Source organism: Panicum hallii, chromosome 6, assembly GCF_002211085.1.
Source record: "Panicum hallii strain FIL2 chromosome 6, PHallii_v3.1, whole genome shotgun sequence".
In the NCBI taxonomy this organism is placed as follows: domain Eukaryota; kingdom Viridiplantae; phylum Streptophyta; class Magnoliopsida; order Poales; family Poaceae; genus Panicum; species Panicum hallii.
The window spans coordinates 34,108,347-34,121,152 of NC_038047.1; the positions used below are offsets into that span (position 1 = coordinate 34,108,347).

General features: G+C 44.7%; 3 protein-coding genes across 3 annotated transcripts; 2 read left to right on the forward strand and 1 right to left on the reverse strand.

The window, feature by feature from the left end:
• Positions 1–1,163: 1,163 nt before the first annotated feature.
• On the forward strand, positions 1,164–4,676 carry LOC112897869 (peptidyl-prolyl cis-trans isomerase, chloroplastic). Its single transcript, XM_025966257.1, has 7 exons — positions 1,164–1,308; positions 2,326–2,616; positions 2,776–2,975; positions 3,289–3,524; positions 3,845–3,987; positions 4,103–4,174; positions 4,264–4,676. The coding sequence occupies exons 1-7, from the start codon at positions 1,198–1,200 to the stop codon at positions 4,489–4,491; spliced, it is 1,281 nt and encodes a 426-aa protein (XP_025822042.1). The 5' UTR covers positions 1,164–1,197; the 3' UTR covers positions 4,492–4,676.
• Positions 4,677–6,310: 1,634 nt separating this feature from the next.
• On the forward strand, positions 6,311–10,920 carry LOC112897677 (protein Dr1 homolog). Its single transcript, XM_025966029.1, has 5 exons — positions 6,311–6,556; positions 7,718–7,807; positions 8,486–8,580; positions 9,860–9,928; positions 10,015–10,920. Exons 1-5 carry the CDS (start codon positions 6,502–6,504, stop codon positions 10,585–10,587), a joined length of 882 nt encoding a protein of 293 aa, XP_025821814.1. The 5' UTR covers positions 6,311–6,501; the 3' UTR covers positions 10,588–10,920.
• A 292-nt stretch (positions 10,921–11,212) lies between these two features.
• On the reverse strand, positions 11,213–12,583 carry LOC112898226 (clavaminate synthase-like protein At3g21360). The gene is made up of 2 exons (XM_025966593.1): positions 12,215–12,583; positions 11,213–12,086 (listed from the first exon to the last, which is right to left on the reverse strand). The coding sequence occupies exons 1-2, from the start codon at positions 12,581–12,583 to the stop codon at positions 11,487–11,489; spliced, it is 969 nt and encodes a 322-aa protein (XP_025822378.1). The 3' UTR covers positions 11,213–11,486.
• Positions 12,584–12,806: the final 223 nt, after the last annotated feature.

Sequence of the window (12,806 nt, forward strand, 5' to 3'; positions counted from 1 at the left end):
CGCCTAAGGCCGCCGCTCGGGGTGCTTTCTGCTTGGTGGTTGGAGCCATGCTAGTGATGGTTCCTCTTGGCCTGCGGGTTGTTTGTTGATCTCGCCACTTGGTGGGATCGTCTAAGGCCGCCACTCGGGGGTGCTTCCTGCTTGGTGGTTGGAGCCATGCTAGTGATGGTGCTGGTGTGGTTATGTTCGGTCATCTGGTGGACGCACTAGTGGATGTGGTGGGCGGATCAGAGAGCGGCACAGATAGCACGACAGCATGTATGGGGTTGAATCGGAGAGATTGAGAGAAGATAAAGAAAAATGAGAGAGAAGATATACAGTCAGCGTGTCATGTCAGCATTACGTGGATATATATATGGATCTACGATGAATAATTTAAAAAGGTTATGGATTCAGAAATATACTTTTGAAGTTAACCTTTAAGTTTGTGGATCTAGAAATATATTTTCAAAATTTGCGGACCGATATACCCTAAAGGACCGCCGGTATTGTACTCAATTCATAACTCCATAGATTCCAACTGGCAATGGAAATAGATTCCAACTGGCAATGGAAATATAAATGCTGAACAGGTAACTACACGCAACACTATTTATTTGCCTGAAATCTATTCCTACCTGCAAGAATTTAATACTAATTCATTTATATACACCCTATAACAGATAAATTCTATTTTCACATACCTGTGCATCGATCAAGTATAAGAACGAATGCACAACCTTTAGCCCACGCAGTCATCCAAGTGGTTTTTACGTAGACCGTGCTTCTTCGGAAGAAGTTTTAATGTAATAAATATAGAACAACTACCAGTTTATCCACTTACCCTAAACAAATTAGCATATGCATATGTAATATATTGCTAGCAGTTTCAAAACTTCTATTATAAAATCTATTCGCGCGTATGGGCGCGCGCCAAAAATGACACGAATCTTTTCGTGCCCTCTAATTTTTTGAAAAGATATTGGTACAATATACTTCGAAGATGCCATGATACCCGTATAATTCTGCTGCTATTGCAAGGGCAGGGGAGGGAGGCTTATCCATGCCGTTATCCACCTCAGCGTCGCGTCCACCAATCGCTGCGCGCCTCCGTCGCCCCCGCCTTATCCCCTCGCCGACCAACCACCGGCACGGACCATCTCGTCTCTTCTCCCCCCAACCCCCCGCCCCGTTCCCCCCTAACCCCCACCCCACCACATGGCGGCGGCGCTCGCCTCCTCCTGCTGCTGCAGCAGCCGCCCGTCGCTGCCGCCGCTCCCGGCCCGCGGCCGCCGCGCCGTCGCCCGGTGCGCGCTCGCCGGAGGAGAGGTCAGGTTCCTGGACTCCACCCGCATTTCGTCTCGTTTCTCTATTCGTGCGTGTGTGTGGAATTTCGTTGGCTCTATAGCAATGTGGCTAGGTGGTACCGCGTTGCTGCATTGCAGCTTCGGCTAGATGGGTGAGGCGTGCGGTGCCTAGCAATGCTGGCATGTGGAGCTTTTCCCGGCACTTGATTGAAATCTTGGACTCAAAGATTGAAATATTGATGCATTGAAATGTACTACTGGCGAAGTTTTTTTTAGTTGACGATGTAAATTGGTGGCGATTGCTACTCTTGTAAGTTAATGGATTGGTAATATCAGGGTAAAAGAACTTTTGAGCTTCCTGTGGGGTGAGGGGTAGCAAAATTTTCTTTATTATCAGGATATAAAGGGTGTATTTGTGTAGTTGCTCAATGTCGCGATTTCAAATTCTACAAAATAGGTATAATTTGTGACGTAGCGTTGAGCAGTCAGTGAAAAAGATCCAGAGTTGTGTAGTTAATGGAAAATTGGTAATTTGGCACTCCAGTCACCTGTGATGTAGAGTGGTGAAGACAATCATGGAATACCAAGTAATCTAGTGGCAAGTCTTGAGAATCCACATGATTAAAATGGTACTTAGTGTAATAGAGGAAAACAGTGTCAACCCTGTTTTTCTCTCTCTCAAAGATATGAAGCTGGAAGGTTAGTTTTGCTAATTTATGCACTTCACCTTTCTATGTGGAATATTATATCAACTGTGCATTTTTTCTTATCTTATGTTCATTACTAGAAGACTCTACAACCATGTAACTGATTATGCATTTCAATTAATTTTCATAAAACTTTGCTGTTGCTGTCCTGGGCTTGTTCTGAGCAAGGTTTGGGAGGTACAATTTATGCTGAGAATATGCAGTATGATTACTGCTGTGATTTAGGATGCGCTAATCTTGCTGACTGAAGTTTCGTACTGTGAGCTCTTTTCTTTGTTGGCGCATTGTTCCCTGATACATCTCTCATTTTTCTTTCTCTTACAACCTTGCAGAAAAGAAACTCCTTCAGCTGGAAAGAGTGTGCGATTTCTGTTGCCTTGTCAGTTGGATTGATCAGTGGCGCACCAACATTAGGATCGTCAGCCTATGCTTCTCCTCTTGAACCTGTTCTTCCAGATGTCTCTGTTCTGATCTCTGGACCTCCCATTAAAGATCCAGGTGCTTTACTGAGATATGCTTTGCCAATAGATAACAAAGCTATTCGTGAGGTTCAAAAGCCACTGGAGGATATCACTGACAGTCTCAAGGTTGCTGGTGTTAGAGCCTTGGATTCAGTTGAAAGAGTAAGTCATGCATTTCGAGGCACCTTTCAACACTGATCTAGGTTTTATCAGACAAAGGGCAATGCATTCAATTACTGAAATCAGCTTCCCTTCCATTCCAAGTTTAGTCACTTTAGCTTACCTGTTTTCTGGAACTTATGAATTTCCCTTAAATTCTAGAATGTCAGACAAGCATCGAGAGCACTGGAGAATGGGAGAGGCTTAATTCTTGATAGTCTTTCTGAGTCCAAAAGAGCAAATGGAGAAGAGTTATTGGATAAATTGGCTGTTGGACTCGATGAGCTTCAAAGAATTGTTGAAGACAAAAATAGGGATGCTGTAGCTCCAAAGCAGAAAGAGCTTCTCCAGTATGTTGGAACGTGAGTAAACTTACTCGTTGAAGCAAAACTACCATGTTCGTTTTCTGTTTGCTAAGCAAAGCAGTAATAGTTCCGAAATCTATTTCTGGGAGCTACGTACGAAGTTTCTTGGTGGAAAATTGTAGTATCTATCAATATAATATTCTTGCTCACTGAGCAAAAGTTCTTGTTAACAAATAACTCTCTAGCGCTAGACAACGGAGTTGCATCTGCCTCTAAATAGCTGTAAGAACTGTTATGAAACAGCTCTTCTCATTTATACTTGTCATTGACCCTGCAGCTGAGATCTTCCTGGGACATTGCATTTCTGCAGTGTAGAAGAAGACATGGTTGATGGCTTTCCCTATGAAATACCAGAAGAGTACAGCAACATGCCTCTTCTCAAAGGAAGAGCTACTGTGGATATGAAGGTTAAAATTAAGGACAATCCCAACATAGAAGATTGTGTATTTCGGATAGTTCTGGATGGATATAATGCTCCTGTGACTGCTGGGAACTTCGTAGATTTGGTGGAACGGAAATTCTATGATGGCATGGAAATCCAGAGAGGTAATTCAGTCATTTGGGTGCTTCCTAACAGTTATTGTCTCTTTCTTGCATTATCCACCATTTGTTATTATGTTGCAGTTTTATATCCATTAAGTTTTATAAGATGTGAGTTTCATGTGCGGAAGTAGTGAATATGTACTCGTCTCGTAACAAGTAGCATATGCATTTTCATAGTTAAGAGCCCATTACAAAGGATGGTATTTCTGGAAATTTTTTTGACATCACACCTCATCTGACCATTATAATGTTCAATTTTTTAAATGAACAAGTTTTGCCTAGATGTCGTGAGTTTTTTCTGAACTGTGTTGGTTCTTCTGCAGCTGACGGCTTTGTTGTTCAAACCGGAGATCCAGAGGGACCAGCTGAGGGGTTCATCGATCCCAGCACTGGCAAAATTCGCACAGTACCTCTTGAAATAATGGTTGATGGTGATAAGGCTCCTGTATATGGTGAAACACTTGAAGTAAGCAAAATCAGCCATCTCTTCTTTGTCCTTCCATTTCATCGGTGCCCAGAATTTTAGGCAGTTGTATTTGAATATGCCTTTTCTTACGTTACACGGGGTCAATGATTTTCAGGAACTTGGCCGCTACAAGGCTCAAACAAAACTTCCTTTTAATGCATTTGGAACGATGGCAATGGCTAGAGAAGTAAGAGTCATGCAGATTAAACAATAAGCATATGCAGCTATCTGAATATCTAACATATTCTAACATGAGATAACTGCAATCCATGACAGGAATTTGATGATAATTCAGCTTCTAGTCAAGTCTTTTGGCTCTTAAAAGAGAGTGAGCTAACACCAAGCAATGCCAATATATTGGATGGGCGGTATGCAGTATTTGGATACGTAACCGAGAATGAGGATTTCTTGGCGGATGTCAAAGTTGGGGATGTCATCGAATCAATCCAAGTCGTCTCAGGCTTGGACAACCTTGTCAACCCAAGCTACAAGATTGCAGGATAACTTGTTTGTATCAGAGCTCCTTGGCCGCAATTCTGTCTTGAATTGATGTAAAGCACTATAATATCTAACTCTCATATCCTTTTCTGTTGTTAATGAGGCTGTGTCATGCGGAATTCAATATCAATTGGAAGTTCAGATTAATTGATCGGTTGTCCCATGCCAATGCCATGTTGGGTTTGACTTTATTTCACTATGAAAGATTTCAGATATGAAACCGAAATATAATACATTCTGCTTGCTATGGACTTTCCAAATTCTCATGGGCAGTAGTTTCTGTAGCCCATCGGGGATTGGTCGCTCTTCTGTCTTGCGTTTCTTGTTTTCCCCCCTGGATTGCCCATGGGGCAATGTAAAAATATTTTCTCCCCTCTTGAAAAAATTCGTGAAAAAAATCTTAAGGTGTTTATATTGTATTTGGTCCCTCTATTTTTGTAGCTCGTGTCATCCCATTCGTGATACAAATATATGATTTTGTTGGACAAATGATGTCAGTCATGTCACTGGCAAAACTAAATGTTCTGCTTTGCGAAACAAAGTAAATAAATGTTGCTAGCGCCTGGTTGCAGAGGGCAAGATGTAATGTGAGTCAATGCATGTATTGCTTGTTACTTCACGTCCACGTGGATGCCTAGTCTTTTGAGCTCCCTCACGTTTTTTCAAGATATACGTACCTATCTGCACCTATGACCTATCTCTCTGCACCTATGACCTATCTCTGACAAGTCATGCTAACTACGCTCGAGGAAAAGAACCACTCGCTCCTGCACGTCCATTTGGTTTGCCATGGTGGTTCAGATATGCAAGTCCGTTTAACAGTCACATGTATCTATTTTATTTTTGTTCAACACTCAAGAGTACACTTTAGATTGATAATTTTTTAATCAAGTTTGTGGTTCAGGGATAATTGTGGAATTAATACGGCTTAGAATTGTTAAGTGCACGTTTTGTAGCTACAAAGTAATAAAAGTGTCACCAGAATTCCATTCAAGTTCCATTCTTGCAAAAAAGTGAGCACCAGTGGTACTTTTGCATATACACCCATGCTTTAATATTGTAGCTGAGGCTTCACTTGAGAAAAAAAAGATGATGATATAGGTGGATTGATGCATCACTAACAGTCCGCAACCTTTAAATCTAAGTACAGAAGTAAAAACTATATTGGTTAATTATGTCTTCTGTGTTCAAGCCTGCCCACTCGCCTTCTACCTACGAATACTCGATTTGAGTGATTGTATTTTCCATATTTATTCTAAAAATTTATAACGCGACAATAAGACATTCGTGAATATAAGATACCAACTCAGTTTTTTTGAGGTGCTCATAAAGGGGCTGGTGTTAACGTGCTTACATTTTAATATTTTTTGTATGCGCTTGTATATGAGTATATTCGTTCTACCGTGTTTCAAGAAGAAAAACGCAAAAGTAAAACTCCTTTTATTACCCAAAACCTGACGTCCACTTATTAAAGAAAGGTATCAACCTTCACCTAGAAATTCTCTTGTTTTGAAAAGGCACTTAGAAATTCTGAGCACGATGGTTGACAGGAGCACCGGTCTGCTAACCCAGCGTACACGGTGGGAAACCTGATTAGTCCATCACTGCAGAGTCCGTGTTCAGCAAAAGGTCCACATCTGAAGAAGTAAAGAGAAGGGATTTTTGTCCACAGGACACTGATACAACGTGGTTTGGTCCCTAGGACACTCCACTCCACAATGCAAATAATTTCTTTTCCGATCGCCACACACGTGCTTGATTACCAGTTCAAGCCCGTCACCTCAATGCCGACGAACTTCAGGGGCCGAATAGCAAAATACGCACCCAGTTTTTCCCTTTCTATTCGTCTCCGGTCTCCACCCCCTCCTCCCCCGTCCTCGCCTCGCCCCCACCTCGCCGCGCGCCCTAACCCTAGCTCCCCGATTCCACGCTGCTCCAGCCGAGCTCGCTCGCGGGGCGCCCTGGTTGGCCTCCGCGCCCTTCTAATCTCGCGCGGATTCGGCGCCGCGCCTGGAGATGGACCCGATGGACATCGTGGGCAAGTCCAAGGAGGACGTCTCCCTCCCCAAATGTAAGCTTCCCTCTCTCCGGTCACCCCCGTAGAAGCTGGATTCTGGTACTTTCTTCTTTGTTGAAATTGGACGCTGTTAGGTTCTCATGTGGGTGTGCGTGTTCCTCTTGGTCCGAATAGTCTCGTCAAGGGTGTTGGTGGCGTGTTCCTTGTGACACGGCACGGTAGCAAAAGCTGGGGTTTTTGGAATTTGAAGCCGTGCGTTGATGAAATTTTAGTTTGCGTAGGTGTTGTTCTGGACGAATTCGTTTGTAGGATGATGTCCTGAGGTCTGGGGTTGAAGTCCTGAGTTTCACGTATTGTAAGGGTTAAATCTGGCAGCTGTGTTGATAGTTTCATGGATTAGCGGTTCGTTCTAATCAAAGGGGATTATATCAGTGCTAGTTGATAGGTCATGCTGTTGCTCCAGCTGGTTTTCAGTTTCTTGTTTGTCGGATTGTGGCATTCGATGTTTCATCATTACCAGTGTTTTAAAGGTGACAAGGTGACGCAAGGCGAGCTGGGTACACCGGACACCTAGGCGACAAGGCGTTACTGTTCCCCAAGGTGGGCTAGGTCCGGCCGGACGCCTAGGCGGCGCCTTTAAAACACTGATTATTACTAGTAGATTTGGACCATGCTTTTAAGTCCACGTATACGGTTACGTAATGACCTAACGTCTTGTTAAAATGCGTCCTAGGGCTTAACTGTCTTGTTAAAATGTGTCCTAGGGCTACCTTGCTTGAAGTTGGCCTTAGTTTTGATTTTCTCTGGTCGGCGCTCCAATGGCTTGAAATATTACACCATGTGTTTTGATTCTTTTTGTGGGTCAGCATATCAAATCCGTTTGTCTGAATTGTATGGCTGTTTGTGGTAACATAGGAAAATGGGTTTTGTTTTATAACTTGATATGTTTTGGTTATGACCGCGGACTATTCTGGGAAAGTTTGATGATGATTATTGCATAATAGTATTGTATTTCCCTTTTTAATTAATGTTTACCACGAAATGTGAATAAAAAATTATATAGATTTACGACTATGCTAATAATGTTTTCTGCCAAATTAGAGCTTTGCGATCTAAATAAAATTTCCTGGACCTGGATGGAAGCATTTGACACCCTTTTTTTGCGGAATTGTTTTAAAATCTTGTACTGATTGAACTTTCTGCTTTGCATTTCAGCAACAATGTTTAAGATAATTAAAGAGATGCTTCCTCCTGATGTTCGAGTGGCAAGAGATGCACAGGATCTTCTTGTTGAGTGCTGTGTAGGTAAGGCATGCGGATACTATACAGTATACACCATTATATATACCATCTTAGCATATGGTACAACTTATGTGCTCAGCAATGCAAGGATCACTTTTTCAATAAATGGTTCTGCACAATGGTATCATCCTGTAAGTTACAGCCTGACATGAATCACTGTCCTTTATGGAATATTGATTTGGAGCACTGAACTTTCTGAGTGTAGTTCCAAAAACAAATATGAGTCAGCATGCAAAATGTACTGCACAGTGCAGACTGCAATAACATATACGATTGAGCTGTCTAATTGTCTAAAATATGATTATTTTGAGTCTCTCCCTTGTGTTGGAGCTTTTAGTAGTAGATACGCCTTTTTTATGATTATTTCTGGTCATTATCTTGCGAAATAATAAATGATTAAACAAGTTTTTTTAGAAGGATAGCACAGTAAGATTTTTGTAACTTTTTCTCATACCATATTTTGCTGCCTTGATGAGAAGATCCATGCTTTTACCATATATATGTACGTGTTCTTTTATACTCATTTTATTGAACTAACGGCATAACATGTTCTGTTTAAATGGTTTACACATCTTTCATGGACATCTCTTGCAGCCTTACTAACAAAGATTGATTTTTTATAGAAGAATAGAGTTTGGTAGAACTACTTCTAGCCTAACTACTTGTATGCACATTTTTCAGAGTTCATCAATCTCCTGTCTTCTGAATCCAATGAAGTATGCAGCCGAGAAGAGAAGAAAACAATTGCTCCTGAGCATGTTCTCAAGGCCCTAAGTGTTAGTCATTTGTCCTTTCACAATTTATTGTGATACTTCTCAAAGAAAATAATTAGGTGAACACAAGGACAAGGATGAGGTTATCCTTGATGATTTTTTTGGGGTTGTTGGGGAACTCTACCTTCTCATTATTTGGCTTTAGTATTGTATAAACATGCTTTTGTATGTGCTTGTTTAATATAGAGTGCATCAGCTGTGTTAATTCAATTCTATGCAAACTCTAATATAAAAATAATAATATGCTTGGGGACAATTCGTAAGGAGATTAGTGTATGATATGGAAGGTAAATATCTGAGTTCATGTGCCCTTGTGTAATCATGGAAATTTTTTTGGAGTGAATTGCTGAACAGAATGTATGTCTGCATGCTGTTTATATGCATACATGCTGGGATATGGGTTTTGATATGTACTGTGTTTTTTGAGTAAAATACACCAGTGGCCCTCAAACTTGTCACGCTGTGTCATCCTGGTCCCTGAACTCGTAAAATGCAGATTTGGCTCCGTAAACTTAGCTTCGGGTGTCATCCGGATCCCTGAACTCGCAAATTGCATATTTGGCTTCCTAAACTTAATTTCGGGTATCATCATAGTCCCCGGACATGTAAATTGCACATTTAAATTTCTAAAATAGGTTTCGGGACATATGCCATGTACATCTTCCTTCTTCCTATAGGCATGTCTCCCTCCCATTGTGTGTATGGGCGAGAGTTTTGCCCGACCTCATCGTCTACAAAGTATTGCTAATTGCTTTGACACTTGCCAGTAAACAGCGGCGGTGGTGATGGACACTTTCACACAATCAGATTGGGTTGACGTGGCCAACATGGTGATAGTTTGACAAATAATTTGTTTGAAGGGATTTTTATGAAAGTTTTCTCGTAGGAAATCTAATAAATTCAAGTTGTATTGTTAATTTTCAAATACTGATGGTTAAATTAAATCATGCACCTAGATGATATGCATCCAAAATTAAATTTAGAGGGTCAAATATGCAATTTTTTATTTAGGGACCGGGATGACACCTGAAGCTAAGTTTAGGGAGCTAAATATGCAATTTGCGAGTTCGGGGACCGGGATGACACCCGAAGCTAAGTTTAGGGAGCCAAATCTGCATTTTACGAGTTTGGGGACCGGGATGCCCACATCGTGACAAGTTTGAGGACCGCTGGTGTACTTTACTCGTGTTTTTATATAGTATTTGTTTTTTCCCCTCTAGCTGTGAATATTACTAATCAACATGTGAATTTCCTTAGCTGATCATAATTCTTGCTATCCCAGGATCTTGGCTTCAGAGAGTACATTGATGAGGTTTATGCTGCATATGAACAACACAAACTTGATACTCTGGTTTGTACTCACTCACTGGGCTATGCATACTAATCCCTCTTGTAACCTTGAATACTGTGCGTGACACCAATGTTTCTGTTGAGCAGGACTCACCAAAAGCTAGCAAGTTCACTGGGATTGAGATGACAGAGGAAGAAGCTGTTGCTGAGCAACAAAGGATGTTTGCTGAGGCCCGTGCAAGGATGAATAATGGAGCCCCCAAGCCAAAGGAGCCAGAACAAGAGCAGCAGCAGCAACAACCACATCCTCAGCTTCAGTTGCATACTCCACCACAGCAACCCATGCAGCCTCAACTGCAGCTGCATTCGCCAACACAGCAGTCCCTCCAACCTCAACTGCAGCTGCATCCTCAGCCGCCGCAGCACCCACAAGCGCAGCTGCATTCTCAGTCGCAGCAACCCCAAGTGCAACCGCAGCAGCCACCACAAGTGCAGCTGCACCCTCAGCTGCAGCAAACCCCACAGCCGCAGCAACCCCCACAAGCGCCGCTCCACCCACAGCCGCAGCAAACACCACAAGCGCCGCTGCATCCATCACCAGAGCAACCCGAACCTCAGGTGCATCTGCAATCACATGAGCTCCCACAAGCGCAGCTGCAACCCCAGCTGCAAGCTCAGCCACAGCCACAGGCGCAAACTGAACATGGTGGGGACAGTTAGAGAGTCAGTGTTGTGTAGCCTCAGTATAAGTCAAAAACCTGGTGCTTTTGCTGGCATTTACTAGGAGCCTGTATGCCTGCTTGTGACTTGTTAGATCCTGATTTAGGTTTCCGTGCTTCATGTACAATGTAAATCCAGTGTGATTGCAGTTGCCTTGTTGCTAATAAACCGAAGCCGTTAGTTACTGATGATGAGGCCCCGAATACCGAATCCCTGACTATGCCTGTAGGCTCTAGTCTCATGGCAAGTTCCGCCGTGCTGAAAGATATTCTGTTATCATTGTAATAGCCTAACTTGACATTTGTCCATGGTGATAGTGACTGATTTGGATGAGGTCTTTGTGCATATCGACACTGGGGCTGACCTGGTGCCCAAAGCGTGTTTCCGTCTGTTTTCTTGTACGGCGAAGTGTTGTGTTGCCAGCCAGCTTTACATTGTTGTCTTGTTGCAGAGCACCTTTGAGGCGTCCATTGTAGCCATTTGGATGTGACCCAAACTGCTGTCACTCAACTGAAAGTTCAATGCAGCATTTCTTTTTTTTTTGTTCATGTCTGGAGTGCTGTACAGAATTTCACTCGGTTTGGAGAAATCAATCACTGAACAAATCTACTCAAACACATCGCCAATTCATTCATTTCTTATTTAATTCAGGTGTTAACACTGAGGTTAACCCACATACACACATGCATCTAGCAAGTCATTGCTGCATCATGCATGCTTAAGAACACCTAGAATACCTGACGAGATCACACATGGCGTGCCATCTATACAGCACGCCGATCGATCGGTTGCCGACGCTGCTCCTCAACACAATCTAGTACTAGTACAATCTTATTGCGGCGGTGTACACCATGGACGACGAGGAGCGGAGCTCAGCATCTGCGCCGCCGGCCGCGCGTTCACTTGCAGGTGGCGACGAGGACCCTGCGCGGCGGCAGCGAGGGGCGGCGGCCGTGGAGCGTGGCGAGGTTGTCGAGGATGAGGATGTCTCCCTTCTGCCACCGGAACTGGATGCTCTCCTCCTCGATGATCTCGCCGCAGCGGCGCACGAAGTCGGCGGGGATCTCGGAGCCATCGGCGAGCGTCGCCGAGCTGAGCTCCTTGCCGTGCATCCCCACCACGGTGTTGAACCACATCCGGCGGCCCTTGCGGCCCGGGAACACGCGCGTGAGCTTCCGCGGGCCCAGGACCGTGCGCACGCCGCCGCCGGGGAGCCACTCGACGTCCATCCCCAGCGCGCGCGCGCGCCGCTCGGCCTCGGCCTTGTCGGAGGTGGCGAAGGCGTCCTCCCACCCGCGGCCGCGCATTGACTTGGTGTCGTTCTTGCTCAGCGCCGTGAAGGTGTAGCGGAGGCCCCTGGCGTCCAGCTCCTCCACCGTCTCCGGGAACTCCTCCAGCGCGCGCTCCGTCACCCGGAAACTCGGCACGAACGGCGTCTCGCCGCCCGACGGCGGCGGCACCTCGCAGAACAGGATTACCTTCCCGGGGAACTCCTTGATCTGTGAGATCGAGCTCGATCATCAAGCAGAGCTTCGTCGTTAGCAATGGCGATCGCCGATCGAAATGGCAATGGCAAGCGAAGAAGATCGATGACGAACTAATTAACGAGGCCCTTAATTATTATTACCAGGACCATCTCGTGGTGGTAGTAGATGAACTCCTCGAGCGGGCCCTCGTTGGCGGTCCAGACGCGGCCGTGCACGTGCGTGCGCGGCGCCGGGCCGACGTAGCGGATGTCCGGCCACCCCAGCGCCTCGACGACGGCGTTGAACTCGGCGGCGTCGCGCACGTCGAAGCCGCGCAGGAGGACGCCGCTGTTGGCCACCACCTTGCCCTCCACCCACTCCCGGTTCGCCTTGAGCGCCTCCACCAGCGCCTCGCAGCCGCTGCTCTTGGCGCCGTCGTCGGAGGGTGCCAGGACCAGCGGCACCTGCTCGCCATCGATGGTCTTCTGCCCCTTGCACTCGCTCACGCGGAAGAAGTCGGCCGCCTCCATTGCTACTCTCTCTATACCTCGACCTCGATCTCGATCTCGATCTTCTTCCTTGGATGTGCTAGATGGTAGTACTTGCAAGTGCAATGGAAGTACCCTGGTGTATATATAGGGATTGAGAGACGAAACTGACAAAGTGATGCAGCTCAGTGCAGATTTAAAAAATCGAAGATTGGAGGCTGACGTTGTTTGAAGCGACGCATAAATTTATCTCCACAAAGATTCA